Source organism: Rana temporaria, chromosome 3 (assembly GCF_905171775.1).
Source record: "Rana temporaria chromosome 3, aRanTem1.1, whole genome shotgun sequence".
Classification (NCBI taxonomy): Eukaryota; Metazoa; Chordata; class Amphibia; order Anura; family Ranidae; genus Rana; species Rana temporaria.
Genome location: NC_053491.1, coordinates 112488264 through 112508688, shown reverse-complemented (window position 1 = coordinate 112508688; position 20425 = coordinate 112488264). Strand labels below are relative to the sequence as shown.

The 20425-nt window shown below is 44.4% G+C and overlaps 1 protein-coding gene across 2 annotated transcripts in view; it reads right to left on the bottom strand.

Moving 5' to 3' along the window:
- KLHDC10 (kelch domain containing 10) overlaps positions 1–17824 on the bottom strand; it is a 62560-nt gene extending 44736 nt beyond the window's left edge. The window contains exon 1 of one of the 2 annotated variants that reach the window (XM_040343257.1): positions 17701–17824. In XM_040343257.1, coding sequence (XP_040199191.1) covers positions 17701–17770 — 70 coding nt within the window. In that variant the 5' untranslated portion in view covers positions 17771–17824. The remainder of the gene's footprint in view (positions 1–17700) is intronic. The other variant, XM_040343258.1, reaches the window with a different exon arrangement.
- Positions 17825–20425: the final 2601 nt, after the last annotated feature.

Here is a 20425-nt window from a genome sequence, read left to right as displayed (position 1 = left end):
CTAACTCTAGAGCAAAAAAAAAAAAGCAAGGACTTTACACACCCTGAAGAGATAACTACAAAAATCTCTAACACAACTAATTGCTTAGGTTTCCCTTTCTAGCTAAAAAAACAAAAAACAAAAAAACCACCCTCAATTCACAGAGTTTCACTAGATACCTAAATTAATTGAATTGCTGCCATGCGATTGGCTGATTAGCAATTTTTACCAAGAAATTGAACGGGTGTACTAATAAAGTGGTGTGTGTGTGTGTGTGTGTGTGTGTGTGTGTGTATACTCATGTTTTATGATACGTGCTGCACCAGTTGGATAATTGATATTTAGACACATTGAAAAAGGGAGTGTGTTGGGGTGCTGGCAGCTTTTGACTAATTGCACATAGCAACTCACAAGATTGGAACACATACAAAAAGTGCATGAATAACCAAGTACTTTTTTTTTTAAAATACAGCATGGAATGCCCAAAAATAATTTCTGGTTATTTTCTTCTGTTCATAACTCAACTGGGAGATTGCCCTTTATTTCCTGTCGTGGTGACCAACAGGTCGCCAGAACATTTGTCCCCGTCAGAAAGCAACTTTATAAAAGTGTGCATTTTGCCCTTTTACCAAGATTAAGATTTAAATAACCTCCTTTAAATTTTGCAGTGGCCAATCACTCCAGTCCTTTTCCTTTACACCCCCATCAACCCAATATTCTGTAGGAATACAGATAAAGTGCTGGTACTATGAGGCAAGCTGCACATGGGTAGAGCTCTATGCCAGGGGTAGGCAATCTTAAAGGTTGAGATCTACCTGATTAAAATGGAAGTCAAAGATCATCAGGGACAGTGTCGCCCAATTTCGCCTCCTCACACCCAATTTAAACCTATAATTGCCTACAACTGTGTCACAATCCGGTGCACTGCACAGCAATCATGGATTTAAACCCACATTTTTTATTTTATTTTTTGCTGTCACAATGTAGAGTATTAGATTTCCCATCATCTGTGCCCAGTCTTGCCACAAAGAGTTAAAGGGGTTGTAAAGGAAAAACATTTTCCCCCTAACTAGCTTCCTTTACCTTAGTGCAGTCCTCCTTCACTTACCTCATCCTTCCATTTTGCTTTTAAATGTCCTTATTTCTTCCAAGAAATCCTCACTTCCTGTTCTTCTGTCTGTAACTCCACACAGTAATGCAAGGCTTTCTCCCTGGTGTGGAGAAAGCCCATTGAGGAGGGAGGGAGCAAGCAGGCAAGTCAGGACACTCTCTACTTTGCAGATAGAGAAAGGAGCTGTGTGTTAGTGGGTGTCCTGACACTACTGCTCGCCCACTCAAGAGGCTTTCTCCACACCAGGAAGAAAGCCTTGCATTACTGTGTGGAGTTACAGACAGAACAGGAAGTGAGGATTTCTCAGAAGAAAGAAAAGGCAAAATTGAAGGATGAGGTAAGTGAAGGAGGACTGCACTAATGTAAAGGAAGCCATTTAAGGGAAACATTTTTATTTCCTTTACAACCCCTTTAATCCAGCTCTGAGCAATCCTTCTTTTTTGAGTGAGATAAACGGACAAACAGGAGAAAACTTTTGTCCGTTCTTTCCCCCTTGCTGTGAATGACAGTTTTTTTTTTTTTACACATCTCATGCACTAGCCTGAGACAGGCCTTATTTTTTAATTCCCACCCCCACTCCTTTTCTGAAGACATGTGGTTACTTTTCTGGATTTTGACTGGATGTTGGTGATCAAAGCAGAATTCAGTGTAAGGAATACACAGGAGAAAATGCATGTTGACAAGGGGAGTGTAGAGGTGGGCGGGGAGTCTACAGACATCACGACTCCACCCACCAAGCTCCAGACAACAGACCCACCCACAGAATCTGCAGTTTTTCAGTTTTGGAGGGGAGACATTTGACAGGTAAGGATACATGCAGGAGGCATGTATATCCTTATAGATCAGCACTATGGCAGGAGATTAGAAAGGATGAGAGTGGGATTACATCCACTTTAAATCAGGTGGTGAGGAAGCAACATATCTCCTCCTCAACATGTGCCAAACAGACTAGGATCCCTTTTTTGAGAGGAGCAGCAGCTTGTGAATGAGCATCTTAGTGCACTAAACTCGCAGGATATGATTGAAGACTATGGCTAAATGCAGCAAACCAGCAGGTACACTGCACCAGTAGTGTGGGGAAACCACAGCACGTCAGTGTGAAAGCAGCCCTATACGTATAGTATGCCCGGTGTATTGCTTCACACTGACCTAAGGATCTCTTCTTTCCTGCTGCTGGCACCACTCTGGAGAACTCTAGTAGGGATAAGAGGTGGAGTGCAGTTGGTATCGCTCCATATGGGACAGGAGCCAGCACTACAGAGGAGGCATCAATCAATGTGGCTCTTGCTCCCTACTACAAATTTACAAGTAGTGCCTCTGCATTGCACTCCGTTTGATGCTCTGGGATGGCGGGTCAGCAAGCCATGACAATAAGGAATAATGGCTTAGGTAGAGCAGTTCTTTAACCCCTTCCCTACCGGCGCATTGTAAAATGACACCGGCAGGAACCCTCCCTCGATTCGGGTGGACGTCATATGACGTCCTGTGTTCCTGGCGATCTAGGGCGCGCACGGCGGCATCGCTCGTGACCCGGCGCGGGTGCCCACGATTGCCGGTGATCACTGCAGGAGTGTGGATCTGTGTGTGTAAACACACAGATACACCTCCTGTCAGCGGTGAGGAGACCAAAGTGTGTTCCCAGTACAGAGGAACACACATCGGTCTCCTCCCCTTGTGAGACCCCTACAGTTAGAACACACCTTAGGGAACATATTAACCCTTCAGCGCCCCCTAGTGGTTAACCCCTTCCCTGCCAGTCCCATTTAATCAATGCATATTTATAGCACTAATTGCTGTATAAATGTGAATGGTCCCAAAAACGTCCGATGTGTTCGCCGCAATAAAAAAAAAAAAAAAAATTGCAAATCGCCGCCAATAGTAGTAAAAAAATTAATAAAATAAAAATGCCATAAATCTATCACCTATGTTGTAGACGCTATAACTGTTGTGCAAACCAATCAATATACGATTATTGCGATTTTATTTTTACCAAAAATATGTAGAAGAATACGTATTGGCCTAAACTGAGGAAAAAAAATGTTTTTTTTTTTTTAAAAAATTGATATTTATTAAATAAAAAATATTGTGTTTTTTTGTAAATTGTCGCTATTCTTTTGTTTATAGTGCAAAAAATTAAAAACCGCAGAGATGATCAAATACCAAACGAAAGCTCTATTTATGGGGGGGGAAAAAAACAAAGATTTAGTTTGGGTACAGTGTTGCATGACCACGCAATTGTCATTCAAAGTAACTAAAAATTGGTCTGGGCAGGAAGGGGTTGAAAATGCCCTGTATGGAAGGGGTTAAAACACATTTTATTGTATGCCTAAAAAAAAACATGCAGGAATATTACAGAATAAAAAATAAAAAAAAATACAATTCAATCCACTTGTTTTTAAAAATCTTCAGTGTGCTATTGTTGACTGATAAAAGGCAACCCCAAAGACATTCCCCCTGAAGCAACTGAACATAGGTTTTGCAATGACTATTCATTGCTTTTAGCAGAATAATAAGATCAACAATACAAGAGGGTACAAAAGTACAGCACTGTTGACACTAGCAGTCCACTAGACATACATTAAAAGTAAAAGCTTTTTTTTATATATACACACAGCGGCCCAAAAAAAAAAAAAGAAAAGGGGGGGGGGGGGGGGGGGGGTTTGTCATGAATAAAAGATGCCGCCAGGGTACTGAAAACACTGAAGGCATTTTACACCATTGCACAATGCAGACAACCCATTGGTTTATACCAGGCCTGATAGGCTTGCAATAAGATAAGCAATGTACAACATTCTACAACACCGTAACAGAAGCAGCGTCTGTATATCTAGTGAGCAAAATACACTGCACACAAAATGTTTGGGCTGGTCAAAATTAAAAATCCTTAGGTAGGTAAAGTAGGCATATATGCATCTTGCATTTACCTACTGCCTGGAGCCACGTTTACCTGAGCCCTATTCACACATACAATCTATAGTTTCTCGATAAAGCCCAATAACTCTATATTGCCTGTCACTTTAAAATAGTTTGTTATGGCCAAGCTGGCACAACCTATTTATTATCTCTGGTCGGTATGTTTAAATGTGCCCGGTACTGATCCGCCAGTTTACCAGGCAGGATGTGTATAGATGCACTGGTATCTGATAAGTATTGTGAATCAAAATTGTGCGGTGTCACAGCCGACGTATTGTGGCATGGAGACACGGGAAGCACGCAAGCGCATTAGTAATCCAGGTAGGAAGGCTGCGGCTCCAGGTGAGCACACTAGAACAATCAATGTCCACTCAGAAACCAATGGGTGCAGGCAATGCACGGGATATGCAAAAGAGGAAAGATATGGACAGCCGCACTCCAATTTCTTAAAAAGACGTGCCCTTTATTGGGTAAAGGAAAAATGCACTACAGGTATCAGCACACAATGGGAAAAACAGCTGACGCGTTTCGCATTGGATATCAATGCTTAGTCATAGCTACAAATGAAAATAAAAAATAATAAAATAACCAATATATACACACACACACACACACAATGGTTTATTCCCAATTTGACCCGCCCAGCATCTGATTGGCTCCGGCAAATTGCCGTTATTCAAAACACATGCGGGGGGGGGGGGGGGGGGGGGGGGGAGGATAAAGTGAAAAAGAATACACACAACAACCTTGCATGTAAAATAACAAAAATATATATATGCATTGTACAGGGCAACAATAAATGTTCCCAAAAGAATGACATTTTATGCATAAAAATAAGTATAAAATGAAATGACAATAGAAACATAATATATAATATATACGTGTGGCCCAAGAAAAGGGAGTAATAAGTATACATGTGGGTTTGAAAAAAATATGTGAATAATAATGTGTCATGGTGAAACGATATAAGTAAATATATATATGTGTTATACAAAAAAGTCATAAGAATCTCGACAATAATGTGAGATGCACGAGAAGTGAAAAAAACTCATATGTTTAGCATAGGAAAGTGAATAATTAAAGCGTTTTATTATGTTATGCTACATAAAACATGTGGATCCTTATCGTGGAGCATGTGATGTCATTTTGTCTTGAAGCAAGGACAAAATCGTGTGGCCAAAACAACAAGTCGCATTATACGTTATAATGTAGCAGAGTATAAGTGAATAAATGTAAAAAATGTGAAAATACATGTAAACGTATGTATAAAGTATAAAAATAACAAGTGTTTCATTATATAAATGCAAGATGGCGGTAATAATGTGTAATAAAGGAAAAAAGTAAAAATAACAAGATTTCGAAAGGTACATCACTAAGGGGATGTATGGCATCCCTCAATTATGTATATATATGTGTGTGTGTAGACATCCATTTCTGTGTGCTGTAAAAGAACCGACAAAGCGGTAAATAATGATGCACAAGACATATGAAGACTGTACATATATAAAAAAGAGGGGAAAGTGTACCAAAATAAATAAATCTTGAAACTGGTAAAATTACCATATATAAAAAAACTTTTTTTTCCATTTTAGAATTATGGGTAACATATACAAGTAGAACCCTCAAAATCCATATCTATAATAGGTGTACTTGGATATCATGATGTAATAGGGGAGTTATAGGGGTCATAACAAATGTACATATCTGTACAAAGTAAAAGGGTACCATGAAATGAGAAACCCCATAAAACATCAACTAATACCAAGACCCAAAAAGTGAATGGAGTAAGATCTAGTTTGCAAAAGTGTCCATCAACATGCATGCACGTGAAAGTATGCACCCATATGCCCATGATGCACATACATGTAGACACGCGTACGCATGCGGGGGGAGACAAAAGAAGATCAGGAATCTGGTTTGATCACACAAAAGCCCATAAACCCAGTAATGAAACATGTTTAATAATGAAGCATATGGGCATGCGAGCACATGAAAAGAAGGTGAAAAGTCATATATGAGAAATCGTGTATGGAAAGAACCATCATGTGTAAAATCACATGTGACAAATCGCATGCGAGGGGTCACAGAACATAATAGGTTGAACAAAGTTCATGGTCACAGAACATAATAGGTTGAACAAAGTTCATGAAGTGCGAGTATTGTATGAGGGACTAATTCACCACACATGGGAATACCAGCGCATGAATCACCTGTGGTGAATCGCTTGTGAAAAAAAATTACATTATCATAATGAACTAAGCAGACGTTTCATGAGGTGTGAATGTAATGAGCTGATTCGCCATGCAGTGTGATAGAGAAACCCGGTAGGCCGGTCAATCCAAAAAATGGGAAACATCCCATTCGAAGTTGAGTCCCCTGGGAATTCTTGTGTGAAGAGAGAATATCCAGAATACCTCTCTCCTACACAGGTTTCTGAATTTGTTCCCCCCCCCCCCCCTCTGATGGGTGTGATAATTTTTTCCATACCTTGCACAGCGAGGCTGGATATGTCTTTACAATGTGTGGTGTTCCAATGTCTCGCCACATTGGTATCATGATTTTTGTCAATGTCATATAGGTGATCGCGCAATCTGTCTTTCAGTCTGCGGGTGGTGCGACCCACGTACTGGGAGTTTACATATGCTGCAACCAATCGCATATATGACAAATTTATTATTACAATTTATGAAATGTTTGATTGGAAAGCTTTTCTCACTGGAACAAGAATGGATGTGTTGTCCAGTCTTAATCAGTTTACAATACCTGCATCCATTGGTGCCGCATTTAAAAGTACCCTGAAACTGGAGCCAATTCATGCTGGTATTATGACTTTGGAAAAGGCTTGGGGACAACTTGCTACCCAGGGTCGGAGCTCTACGGTCTTGATACCCTTCTCCAAAATATGTTGATAAGTAGTATTAGGAATCCCTTCCGCAAACGGGTGATGAGAGGGGTAGAAGGGGGGGGGGGCCGTGCCGTACAGCCAATCCCATGAGTAAGTCGGTATGGCAAAACATGTCGGGGCGTGGCTGTACGGCAACCATTTGTGACGTTGTTGGAGGGTGAGATTAACTGGCTACATCCTAGGTCCGCCGTGACCGCAATACACCGCTGCAAGCTTTTGTTGTCCTTAGAAGATTTGCCTTTGAAGTGATGCAAGTGCAATGGTTGAAGGTTACGTGTGCCTATTTTTACAATATATAGTTCTTGCAATACTTCACTATTGGAAGCACTTTTTCATTTTACAGAGCATTTCCTTTCTGGTGAACACCATTGGAATCGTTTATTTACCCTGGTGGGTTTATATAGCTTTTCTGCCGAGCAGGAGAATGCAATGCAGATCTTTCCGGTGAGTGGAATCACAGTCACAAGCGGTGTGGGGGAAGATTTGATCCAATGTTGTCTAAAGAAGATTATTTGTTTGCGTTAATCACTTGGAAACACATAAGAGCCCCATTCACACAGGGGCAACAAGACTTCTAGTACGACTTTGGGAGGCAACTTGGACACGACTTGAGTATGAATCATCAGGCAACCTACAAGGCAACTTCAAGTTGCCTCCAGGACAGTACAAGGCAACTTCAAGTCGCCTCCAGGACAGGAGGCTTTCCAGTAGCCAATCAAACAACAATCAGCTCTGTGGGAGGGAGGGGGAGGGAGGGGTTTGCCTGAGAAATGTATGTTCTCTTCCTGTATTGTTGCTTCAGTTAAGACAGTGATCCGACTTCTGAGGCGACTTCCATTGAAATCAATGGGTACAGGTCGCCTAGAAGTCAGATTGAAGTAGTACAGGAACCTTTTCTGAAGTCGGAGCAACTTCAGTAGTGTACATTAAGAGCCGGTTCACACTGGGGTGACTGGTCAGGCGGCTCAGCCGCCTGACGAGTCGCGTTCCATTCAATGCAATGGAACCATTCTAATAAGAGCGACGCAAGTCGCTCCGACTTAGAAAAGGTTCTTGCACGACTTCGGGGGCGGCCTGCATTGACTTCTATACAGAAGTCGTTTTGCAGGTCGCCTCTGAAGTAGTCTTCAGGATGACTTGCAGAGTCGCCCCCGAAGTCGTGCCGTGGAAAAGTGAACCAGCTCCAAGACGGCTCTCATTCACTTCCATTCATTTTCTAGACCGGGCAACTTGGGGGGGACTTAAAGTCGGATCCCAGGTCGCCCCAGTGTGAACCAGCTCTAACAGCTTATGGACTTGATTTTTTCACCCAATAAATGTTATGGATACTTTTTTTTGATTTTTAAAACATATACATGCAATTCAATTTCACGTGGTGTTTGATTTATGTGTTCATTTAGATTTGCTTAGACTTGATTGTATGAACATAGCGCTACTATTTTCTCATTTAAATGCACTATAGATATTTATTATCTCTACTAATTACTGTGGCCACCACCAGTGCTGTAGAATTTTATTTGTAGCATCAGCTATATAGAGTATGCAGGGCTGTGTTCCGGCAGTATGGGGTCTGCTGCAATTACAAAGTCAAGTTGTGGAGTTCTTCGTATACTTTCACTGGAAGCATTGTATTTTAATTATACACTTAGGGACCAAGCCCATTTCTAACACTTGTTGCTTACAAGTTAAAATAAGTATGGTTTTGGGAGAAAATTACTTAGAACCCCCAAACATGAGAGAAAAAAAAAAAAAAAAAAAAAAAAAAAAAGAGAAAAAGTATATATTCTATATATATATTTTTAAAGTGTATTTTGTGCGTGTACTCGAGAGAGGAGCCGGACTGCAGGAGTTGGGAGTAGGCAGGCTTCCCCCAGAGGCAATCTGCCACCTTTCTCCATGCCCCGGGTGGCAATGGCGGGTGTGTGAGGGGGTCCTCCCACACAGCCCGCCCTACCTGCTCCGCTTTGAAGCCCAACGGGGCAGAGGGACTCCCTATAAGGGAGTGAGAGGATCTAGCCCGCTCAACTAGCCCCGTTAGTCCTTCGCCTCTCTTTTTAGAGACCGCGTGGTCAAAGTGCGTGCATGTTAACCCAATTTCGAGTGCGTGTGTAGGTGTGGTGGTTTTTGTAGGAGGGGGGTGGGCATACTAAGCGCAGGCTTACCTCGCATAGCACACCCACCGGGAGCCGGGCTGAGACCACCAAACTCAATTCATATGTAGCCGAGACCGGGATCCGAACCCCTGGCTGCAGAGGTGAATGGCTTGTCAGCGCAGTGCCAATCGCGTTGAGCCACTGCAGCTCCCATATATATATATATATATATATATATATATATATATATATATATATATATATATATATATATATATATATATATATATATATAAACTCATATAGCAAAGACTTTGGATAATAAAATGTAAAATGGCGGTCATTGCAATATTTTAATGTCACATGGTACTTGCGTAGGGGTCTTTTAAAACACACACACACACACACACACACACACACACACACACATATTTAGCAGAGACCCTAGAGCATTTGCGGCCCGCGGACCAGTTATAAATGGCACGCAGGCAGGGTGTGAGGAGCAAAGAGCTGGTGCTATCTGGTGGTGAGCCGTTGGTATTACAAGTTATTACCACCAGATGTGAGCTGGCGCCATCTGGTGGTGGCCGTTGGTATTAGAAGTTAAGCATTACAAGTTAAACAGCAATTCTAATGTCATTTTACACTATTTTCACTGCCATCTTCTTCCCTCCAATTAGAACCCCCCAAACATTATATATATTTTTTATCCTAACACCCTAGAGAATAAAATGGCGATCGTTGCAATACTTTCTTACACGCCGTATTTGCGCAGCGGTCTTACAAGTGCACTTTTTTGGGACAAAATTACACTTTTAATTAAAAAATAAGACAACAGTAAAGTTATCCCCATTTTTTTTTTATATTATGAAAGATAATGTTACGCCGAGTAAATTCATACCCAACATGTCACGCTTCAAAATTGCGTCCGCTTGTGGAATGCCGACAAACTTTTTTACCCTTTAAAATCTTCATAGGCGACGTTTAAAAAAAATCTACAGGTTGCATGTTTTAAGTTACAGAGGAGGTCTAGTGCTAGAATTATTGCTCTCACTCTACCAATCGCAGCAATACCTCACATGTGTGGTTTGAACACCGTTTACATATGCGGGCGCTGCTCGCGTATGTTTTCGCTTCTGCGCGCAAGCCCGTCGGGACGGGGTGCGTTTTCTGGCTCCTAACTTTTTTAGCTGGCTCCTAGATTCCAAGCAAAATTTGTCAAACCCTGGCTTACACCAGTGCAGGTGGTAATAATGCGCTCACTGACACCAGTGCTGGGGGTTAATAATGTGTTCGCTGACACCAGTACTGTTGTTTTTGAAGTTTGAAAGTTTGCATGCGGCCCCCCATGGCATATGAAAACTTGTCTTGTGGCCCTCAGGTAATTTGAGTTTGAGACCCCTGCCCTAGAGAATAAAATGGTGGTTGTCACAATATTTTATGTCACACCATATTTGTGCATCGGTCTTTCAAAAGCAATTTTTTGGGGAAAAAGGTACACCTTCATTTATTTAAAAGAAAAACGAATCTGTAAAGTTAGTCTAATTTTTTTGTATAATGTGAAAGATGATGTCACGCCGTGGGAATCATGATCTTTATTCTAAGGAAGAAAAATAAATGTGATTCTCATTTTAGCCAGAATCATGCAGCTCTAGTGTAACTCTATACAAGGCATCTAACTGCTCTGGACAATGTTCCAGGTGATATTCAACTGTAAGCCATCTGTCTGCTATCAAAGTCTGAGTCACATAAACACTACAAAAAGATGTGTAAACAGAGGTGGTGTCTGTATACGCAAATCCCAAATTGTTCTACAAGGCTATCGACTTTTAACCCTTCACTCAGCACTAAAAACAAAAGTAACCGAGATCAGCTGAACTAAATGCAAGAAAACACGACCAATGTGTAATCATCACTGTACACCAGATCTGTGCAGGAACAAGTGCACACACCCTAGTAGATTGTATATCTGAAAACAAAAACTGGTTGCAACCAAAAAGCAATCCAAATACAAATCTAAAGAAATGGCATTGTATGTGTGTATGTTTAAGCTGCTTTCACACTGTTCTGCTGGAGAAAAAAAAATGCATATAAAACACAAATGCGTTTTCTGGGTGCCCATTACCCAGCATGCACCTGTTAAACATGGGCGTGCGACAAAAAACGCAACAGGTGTTTTTTGCCACATTTTTGGTGTTTTTTCCATTACAAAAGGAGGCTTTTCATCTTTGGTGCGGTTTTGAAAACCTGCACCAAATATGCTGCAAGCACGACTTTTCAAAAACGCACCACACCCGCAGCTCAGTGGTGTGAAGAATCCCGTAGGGAGGCAGATAAAATAAGCTTATGGATAAAATGATCAGTGAAAGGCTCATGGCGATCTGAACGGATTTACATTACAAATTCGGCAGCCATGGATATCACAGCTCCAACGATTTAAAGTGGTTGTAACCTAGAGTGCTTGTGCCGTGTAATTTGGACCTTTTCTATCATCTAAAATACTTGGCTGATCCGGCTTGGTGCTGCTCTCCCCTACTTTATAGATTTCCTCGATGATGTTATGTGCTATACATAAAAAATATGCTATATCCCTTATTTCACGTGACTGCCCACCGCTCCCTTCCTCCCCTTCTCTTGGTTGACATCAGAGGGATTCTTAGCCCCTCCCGCTGTGCTTCTCAGATCAGGGAGGAAAGCAGTGGGCAGTCACGTGAGCGCCGAGAGGCATTCTGAAATAAGAACATACATTGGGGCACAACATATCATTGAACAGATGGGGATCTATAAATACACAAATGGGGTCATTTACAAAAGGCACTTGGAAGTACAGTCGCTGTAAATCTGAGGGGAAGCTCTGCTGATTTTATCATCCAATCATGTGCAAGCTAAAATGCTGTTTTTTTTATTTTCCTTGCATGCCCCTCTCGGATCTACAGCGACTGCACTTTGAAGTGCACTTGTAGTGCAAAGTGAATTTTCCTTTAGCAAATAACCCCCAAAGTGTCTTTACAACCACTTTAAATGCTCTAGGTGCTCTTATTATAGAGTTTGACTTTTGAAAATCAATGGAGGTGACCGACGAGTGTTGATGCTCCATGAAAACGACATGCTGCTTGAGGCGAGTAGGGGGGGGGGGGTAAGGAAGAAAACGGTGTGGGGGGTGGGGGGGACAACAATCCCAGGGGATCTGCTTATCAGATAAATCATACAAATCTAAAAGGAGAATGGTTAATGTAAAAAAAAAAAAATATCTGATAGTTCCTGCCCCCCAGCCCCCCTTTTTACTTAGCTGAGCCCTGGAAAGTCCCACGTTGAGAAGGCGCTGGATCTTTGCCCAGGGTTCTAGACTCTTCATTGGATAGATTGATAGCAGCGCAGCCATTGGCTTCATCTGCTGTCAATCAAATGGCTATGGACGCCGAATGCAGGACTCGGGAGCACCGCCCGCAAGGTAACCCCCTTGGAAGAGCGCTTCCCATAGGGGGTTATCTAAAGTGGGGAGGAGCCGAGAGAGCCGCTGGGGACCCCAGAAAAACGGCGTTCAGGGGACACGTTTTTTTTTTTTTTTAAATAAACTGAACCTATAGTATCACTTTAAGCGTATTAGTGAAGCATTTATAAAGTGTTAGCTGGGTGCTGAAAGTGGTTATAAACCCTTTACAACCACTTTAACCTACAGGTAAGCCTAGGTTAAGGCCTACCTGTAGGTGCTTAAAATATCTCCCAAACCTTAAAGGTTTAGGAGATATTTGCAAAACATCGGGCGCAGACGCACTGAGCGTGCCGCTACTAACGGCATCATGCCGTTAGTGGCGGCTCCCGCGTACATGCGCAGGAGTGACGTCGTCGCTGCTCCGACCAGTCACAGCGCCGGAGCAGCGATACCCGGAAGTCACTCCGGGTATCATGGAGGCAGAGGAGGAGGCGAACGAAGGCCTCTGTGGGGACTTCAATCTCAGGTAAGTACTTTATAATGAGCTAGTGTGCCATTTTCCTTTACTTTTTGCCCTGGTGACATCAGTAAATGGGAGGAATATTCTACAAGTAAGTGGCAAGTAAGGTGAATTCACACTTTGACAATGCCCACCAGAACAGGTGTCCCCATTTTGCCTTACCTCTTCTGGTGACAACTATAATATTTTGGATTTCATATCACTTTCTGTTGTGGTGACAAGAGCCAACAGAAGAGTGAATCTTCCTAGTGAGGACACAAACAGCAATAAAGATTTGACATACGTTTTAATGTACCTGGCAGGTTTTTGCCAGCAGCCAGTACACTCCCCCTCTGGGAACTGAATTTTATCCCCTCCATTTCCTTGGATGGTGATTGATGTTCAAACCATCTCCAGGCAAGCCTCCCGGATAATTGTTTCCCCCTTATCCACTCTGAGGTCACTGGTAACGTTCACTACCATTTATTTTAAACTTTGACTGTTCATCTATTTATTTACTTTATGTAATAAATAGTGCTGTTTGTGCATACAGTACTACGTTATAGAATTTATTTGATCATTCTTTCAGAGAACTGCACTTTGTGTTTTTTCATTGATTATCGCATCTTTTTTCATGCTGTGCTGGCTGCACTGGGTCTGATTGCTCTTCATCAGAGCACTCTACTTGGCCCCTAGACTCGCAGCGCTCCAAAGTGTTCTGCCTTTTTCTGACTATCTCCTACCCGGTCCCTGAAAACCCTCTCTCTTCAAAAAGGCCTATCCTGCCTCCTAACAACTGTACTTTTATTTTCTCCCTCAGCTTATCCCCTACGGTTATTACCTTTTGGATTGCTTGACTCTCCCTTCTAGATTGTAAGCTCCAATGAGCAGGACCCAATGATTCCCCCTGTATTAAATTGTTTTGTAACCATTGTCTGCCCTCATGTTGTAAACTATTGGTGCTGTATAAATTCTGTATAATAAAAATAGATGTTGACCTTTTCCAAATTGGCACAACCAAAATAAGTTTGGACGTTAAATACACTTTAAATCCCTGAATGTAAAAAAAAAAAAAAAAACACAACATATACCAAAAACATAAGCAAAAATACTTAATATGCTGTAAAAAAACATTTCTGAACTCTGCTTCCTATAACCCAGTGGTCTCTAAACTGCGGCCCTTTGCTTGCCTTTTTCCGGCTCTTGGAGCACTATCCCTCCCACTGAAACGAGACACTATTCTGCCATCTGACACCGACAATGGAGCACCATTTCTCCCACTGACACCACTAATGGGGCAATCATCCTCCCTATGATAACAGCAATGGGGCACTATTCCTCCCCCTAATACCAGATGTTTACTCCCACTGATGCCAGGAAAATTTGCACTCCCGCTGGCCAAAGTCCAGCCCTCCAAGAGTCTGAAGGACAATAAACCGGCCCTTTGTTTAAAATGTTTGGAGATCCCTGCTATAACCAAATGGAAGACCCTGTAACTTCCATTTGCCACATCAGTAATTCTCAGCATGCCATGAAGTCTGTCAGTTTCCCCCACTAACCAAAATGTTGCAGAATTAAAGCAGAACTGAACCTTTATAATACTCGCCTCCCTCCAGCGATGCAACACCTGCAAGTTCCTGTGCCAACATTCCCCAGTTTTGTAAGGCCCCTTTCACACTGGCTTTCTGATCAGGTCCGCCTGTCAGTTTTTCAGGCGGACCTGTTTGGACCCTCCATTCCATGGTATGGAGCGGCGGTTGTCAACAGTGACACGCTGTCTCCCCCCTGCGCATATTCCTGGCATTCCGGTAAGGCCAACTGTCACATTTGCTTGGGTTCTCAACCAAACTGTCAAATCTCTGGTGTCATAACTGATGACAGTTGCAGATCAAACAGAGGCAAAGATGGCAGCTTTCTTGGCTGAACACGATAGGAGGGCTTACTTCCATTTGAAAGCGGAATTAAATCCTCCTATCTTTTACAGCCATGGAAGCTGCTTCTGTTTGAACTGCAACTGCCATGGTGCTGCACATGTGATCAGTAAGGCTGCATTCACATCTCGGCGTACAAAATCACAGCGTTTTGTCCCACGAATTGCGGCGACAAATAGCGGCGTTTTGTACCGCAATTTCCCGCGACAAAACGCCACGATTGTGAATGCAGCCTTCACCCCCTCTATGGAGATGGTTCACATCTCCTATGCCGAACGCCGCCTGAAAAAAAGGTCCGGGACTTTTTTTCAGTCGGCAGACGTACGGCGTTCGGCGTGGAGATGTGAACCATCTCCATAGAGGTGCATGTTAAATCATCCCTCTGGCGTCTCGGGGCTGCAGCGGCATCGCACTACAGGCGTATATACGCCTAGGTGTGAACGGGGGCTAAGCACACCAGACATTTGAGTCTTAGACAGTTTAGTTAAGGAAACAAGCAATTGGGACAGTTCGCAATCCTAGTATTCCAGGATTGTAACTTTGTTAGGCCCCTTTCAGACGTCCGCTCCGCTCGTCCGTTCATTACAAGTCCGTTTACGAACTTGTAATGAATCCCTATGGGATCGCGTCCGTTAGCGGATGGAGCATCCGCTAACGTCCACGACCATCCGCGTTAGTTGGGATCCGCTTTTGCGACTGGAAGAAAACATATTTTTCTTCCGTCCGGCGGAACGGATCGGATGCAGACGGACAGACGGTCCATCTGCATCCGATTCCCCATAGGGGAGAGCGGAGCAGAGACAGGGCGGTCTCTGCACTGTGTGCGGGGACCACCTATCCGCCGACAGCTCAGCGGGGATGACGGATGATCCCCGCTGAGCTTTGGCAGACACACGGAGCGGACACAGAAACGGTCCGCTCCGTGTGAAAGGACCCTTAAATTGAGGGATTAATTCCCCTTTATGATTTACTTCTGCTCAGGGGCTCTGGGCTTCAGCAAAATGGCAGAATCCAGCAAAAAAAAAAAAAAAACAGGAGCAATGCTGGAGGCAATTTACAGCACATACTAACTGGTAGCATAATTATTACTGTGGAATGTATGCTACTTGCTAAAGAACATTTTTAATCAAGCTTTTATGGGTAAAGCTCCACTTTAATCACTTGGCCTCTGGAATATTTTACTCCCTTCACGACCAAAGAATTATTTACTACCATTCAGCAATGTGCCATTTAAACTGCCAATTGCACGATCATACAATAATACTGTAGACGTATTAAGTTAATATTATTTCCACATAAATAGAGTTCTCTTTGTTATTGGTATTTGATCACCACTGGGTTTTGTTTTATTTTTTGCCAATTAAAAAAAAAAAAAAATAACTAAAATGTTGGGGGGAAAAAAAAAAAAACAACAGTATTTTATACTCTCGGTTATAAAACATATCCAATAAAATCTAATTTCTTCATACATTTGGGCCAAAATTTATACCGCTAAATGTCTTTGGTATAGACCAAATTGTGTTTTTGGGGTCACTACTATAGTTCTGATCAAGATACTGACGTGTACAGACACTATACTGTAATGGCGATCATCAGCAACTTACAGTGCGACTACGATAGGGTGGCGGGCAATCTGGCACCAACAGACACTGACTGGCTGAGCGGTTCACTAACTGACAAGCACTTTGCTAGTGACACTAATGCAGCGATCAGTGAAAATACTGATGGGAAGGGGCAATAAAGATGTTACCCGTGTACCTAACAAGCGGAATGTGTGCCGCTTTTACTCGCAGATCTGGTTGCCTTTTCTCCCTGAACTCAGAGTAGATTTCAGGGAGAACAGACTGCCATATTGCTTTCTGTGTACAGAGTTCTGTGTGTTGGTAAACAATGAACACTCCGTTGTGATTGGCCACAGCCGATTTGCAGGTTTCAGCTATAACTATACAACTAGCTGCAAGCTACAGTCACAGTATAGGTCAGCAGGAGGCGTGCGCATGCGCACTGCTTTATCAGGAAGACCCCGTGGCATATGGGTATGTCACTTTGCTAATGGATCACAGTAAATCTACAAGTGGTTAAAATGATAGTAAAGGTTAATTTTTTTAAATACCAAACAAGTTATACTTACCTGTACATAACAGCCCTGATCTTCCTCTTCTCGGTTCCCTGCTGGAGCTCCTGGCTCCTCCCCCCAATAGCAAGCTGCTTGCTATGGGGGCACTTGTGTGGGGCTCAATCATGAGCCACGCTCTGCGTGTTCATTGTCACACAGAGCTCAGATCTGCTCACTGACTGTGATTGACAACAGGAGCCAATGGCACCCACTGCTGTCTCTGAGCCTATGAGGAGGGGGGGGGGGGAGAGTCGCTGCTCTCCAGCACATCGCTGGATGAAGATGATCAGGTAGGAGGGGAGCTGCAGCAAACACAGCGTTAAATAATAATAAATAAAAAAAACCTTGAGAACCTCTTTAACCCTTGCAACCCTGCTTTAAGTTCAGGGCAAAGTTATGCTTCCAGCAAGCTAACATAAAAACGACTGTTGCCCAGAGCAACCAATCAGCATCCAGGTTTCATTTTCAAAGTGCAGAAACAACAGCTGCAAACTTAATGGTTGCTATTGGCAACGAGAGATCTCTTCCAGAGGCACCGCCCCCAACAACGTACGAAGCGGTACAGGTGAGCAATGTATAGAGAAGGTCACAATGTCTGCGGAGCGCTGAGGGTACAGTCCCCCCCATACACACTGGTCCTAGGAGCCGGCCTCCTACGTGCCCCTGACACCGCTGTGCCCTCATCACCACCTCCCCATTACCCCCCACCACAGCCCTCACCTGCAGCTCTGCCACTCAGCTTCACAAAGCGGACCAGCGGCTCCCCTCCACCGGCTTCCGCCGCCATCATACGCGGTGCACCAGAAAATTGTTCCACCCGGAAACACGGAGCAGCACAAAGTGGCCGCTTATCATCTGTACCCACAGGGGGCAGGCTAGAGCAGGGAATCCCAGGGATGCGCTTATCATCCAAGTGTGTCACAGGTGACCACGCTGGACGCCTCCTGACACCAATCAGCCCTGTCTGTGTATTTGGTACAGGAAATCATGCAGACATGGTGAAGGGGTTCAGACAGAGCAGTCTGGATGGGGAACTGAGGCCATAGTCCATAATAAATGGCTCTCACTTGGACTGCACCCCAAAATTGGTACCCTGAGGTCACAGGAGATGTATGACCTGAGAGGGGGGAAGGGACAGAACTGACCCTGGTTTTTCCCAATGGAAACCAAACATATCACAAGTTACGTCCCCACCTGGAAAGCAGATCACCCCCACAAATCACTCCCACAGATCACCCCCACAGATCACCCCCACAAATAACCCCCACAGATCCCCCCCACAGGTCACCCGCACAGGTCACCCGCACAGATCACCCTGCACAGATCACCCTGCACAGATCACCCGCACAGATCACCCCCACAGATCACCCCCACAGATCACCCGCACAGATCACCCTGCACAAATCACCCTGCACAAATCACCCTGCACAAATCACCCTGCACAAATCACCCCCACAAATCACCCCCACAAATCACCCGCACAAATCACCCGCACAGATCACCCTGCACAGATCACCCTGCACAGATCACCTGCACAGATCACCCCTACAGATCACCCCCACAGATCACCCCCACAAATCACTCGCACAGATCACCCCCACAGATCACCCCCACAGATCACCCCCACAAATCACTCGCACAGATCACCCCCACAGATCACCCCCACAAATCACCCCCACAAATCACCCCCACAGATCACCCCCACAGATCACCCCCACAGATCACCCCCACAGATCACCCCCACAAATAACCCCCACAGATCACCCGCACAGATCACCCGCACAGGTCACCCCCACAAATCACCCCCACAAATCACCCCCACAAATCACCCCCACAAATCACCCCCACAAATCACCCCCACAAATCACCCCCACAAATCACCCCCACAAATCACCCCCACAAATCACCCCCACAAATCACCCCCACAAATCACCCCCACAAATCACCCCCACAAATCACCCCCACAAATCACCCCCACAAATAACCCCCACAGATCACCCCCACAGATCACCCCCACAGATCACCCCCACAGATCACCCCCACAGATCACCCGCACAGATCACCCGCACAGATCACCCGCACAGATCACCCGCACAGATCACCCGCACAGATCACCCTGCACAAATCACCCCCACAAATCACCCCCACAAATCACCCCCACAAATCACCCCCACAGATCACCCCCACAAATCACCCGCACAGATCACCCTGCACAGATCACCTGCACAGATCACCCCTACAGATCACCCCCACAGATCACCCCCACAAATCACTCGCACAGATCACCCCCACAAATCACCCCCACAGATCACCCCCACAGATCACCCCCACAAATCACCCCCACAGATCACCCCCACAAATAACCCCCACAGATCACCCGCACAGATCCCCCCCACAGATCACCCGCACAGGTCACCCCCACAGATCACCTGCACTGCACAGATCACCCGCACAGATCACCCCCACAGATCACCCCCACAGATCACCCCCACAGATCACCCCCACAGATCACCCCCACAGATCACCCGCACAGATCACCCGCACAGGTCACCCGCACAGGTCACCCGCATAGATCACCCCCACAGATCACCCGCACAGGTCACCCCCACAGATCACCCGCACAGGTCACCCCCACAGATCACCCGCACAGGTCACCCCCACAGATCACCCCCACAGATCACCCGCACAGATCACCCGCACAGATCACCCGCACAGATCAGCCCCACAGATCACCCCCACAGATCACCCCCCACAGATCACCCGCACAAATCACCCGCACAGACCATCCCCACAGATCACTTGCACAGGTCCCCCCCCCACAGATCAGCCCCACAGATCACCTGCACCCCCATCTCACTACAATGGAATCCAATGGGCAGTAACTATATGTAGACATGTGCAGAACCAAAACATTTGTTTTATTTCGATTCCTTAGACCCCTTTCACACTGAGGATGTTTTTAGGCGTTTTAGGGCTAAAACTGCCTCCTATTCATTGCATTGAGTGCTATTACACTGGAGAAAGAGTGAGCAAAAGTCCTCCAAGCAGCATCTTTGGGTTGGTTTGGGAGCTCTGTATACACTGCTCCTCCACCGCCCCTGCCCATTGCAATGAGTGGGCACAGCTTTTCAGGTGCTTCGGAAGTGCCGCATCACGGGCTCCTTTAACCCCTTCTTTGGGTTTAAGAGTACCCCGTTACTACCTGAAAAGCGGTGATAAAACCCCGCTATAACAGCGGTAAAGCGCCGCTAAAACAAGTGCCGCTTTGCCGCTAGCGCCGGCAACGCCCCAGTGTGAAAGTGGCCTTATCATTTTGTTTAGTTAAATTTGTTTAATTTAATTTTGTTTATTCATTTTCAGATTTGATTCAAAATTTCCGAATTCAGCTGAAATTAATTTAATTTGACCAAATTTGGAAAATGTTAATCTAATTCAAATTTATCCT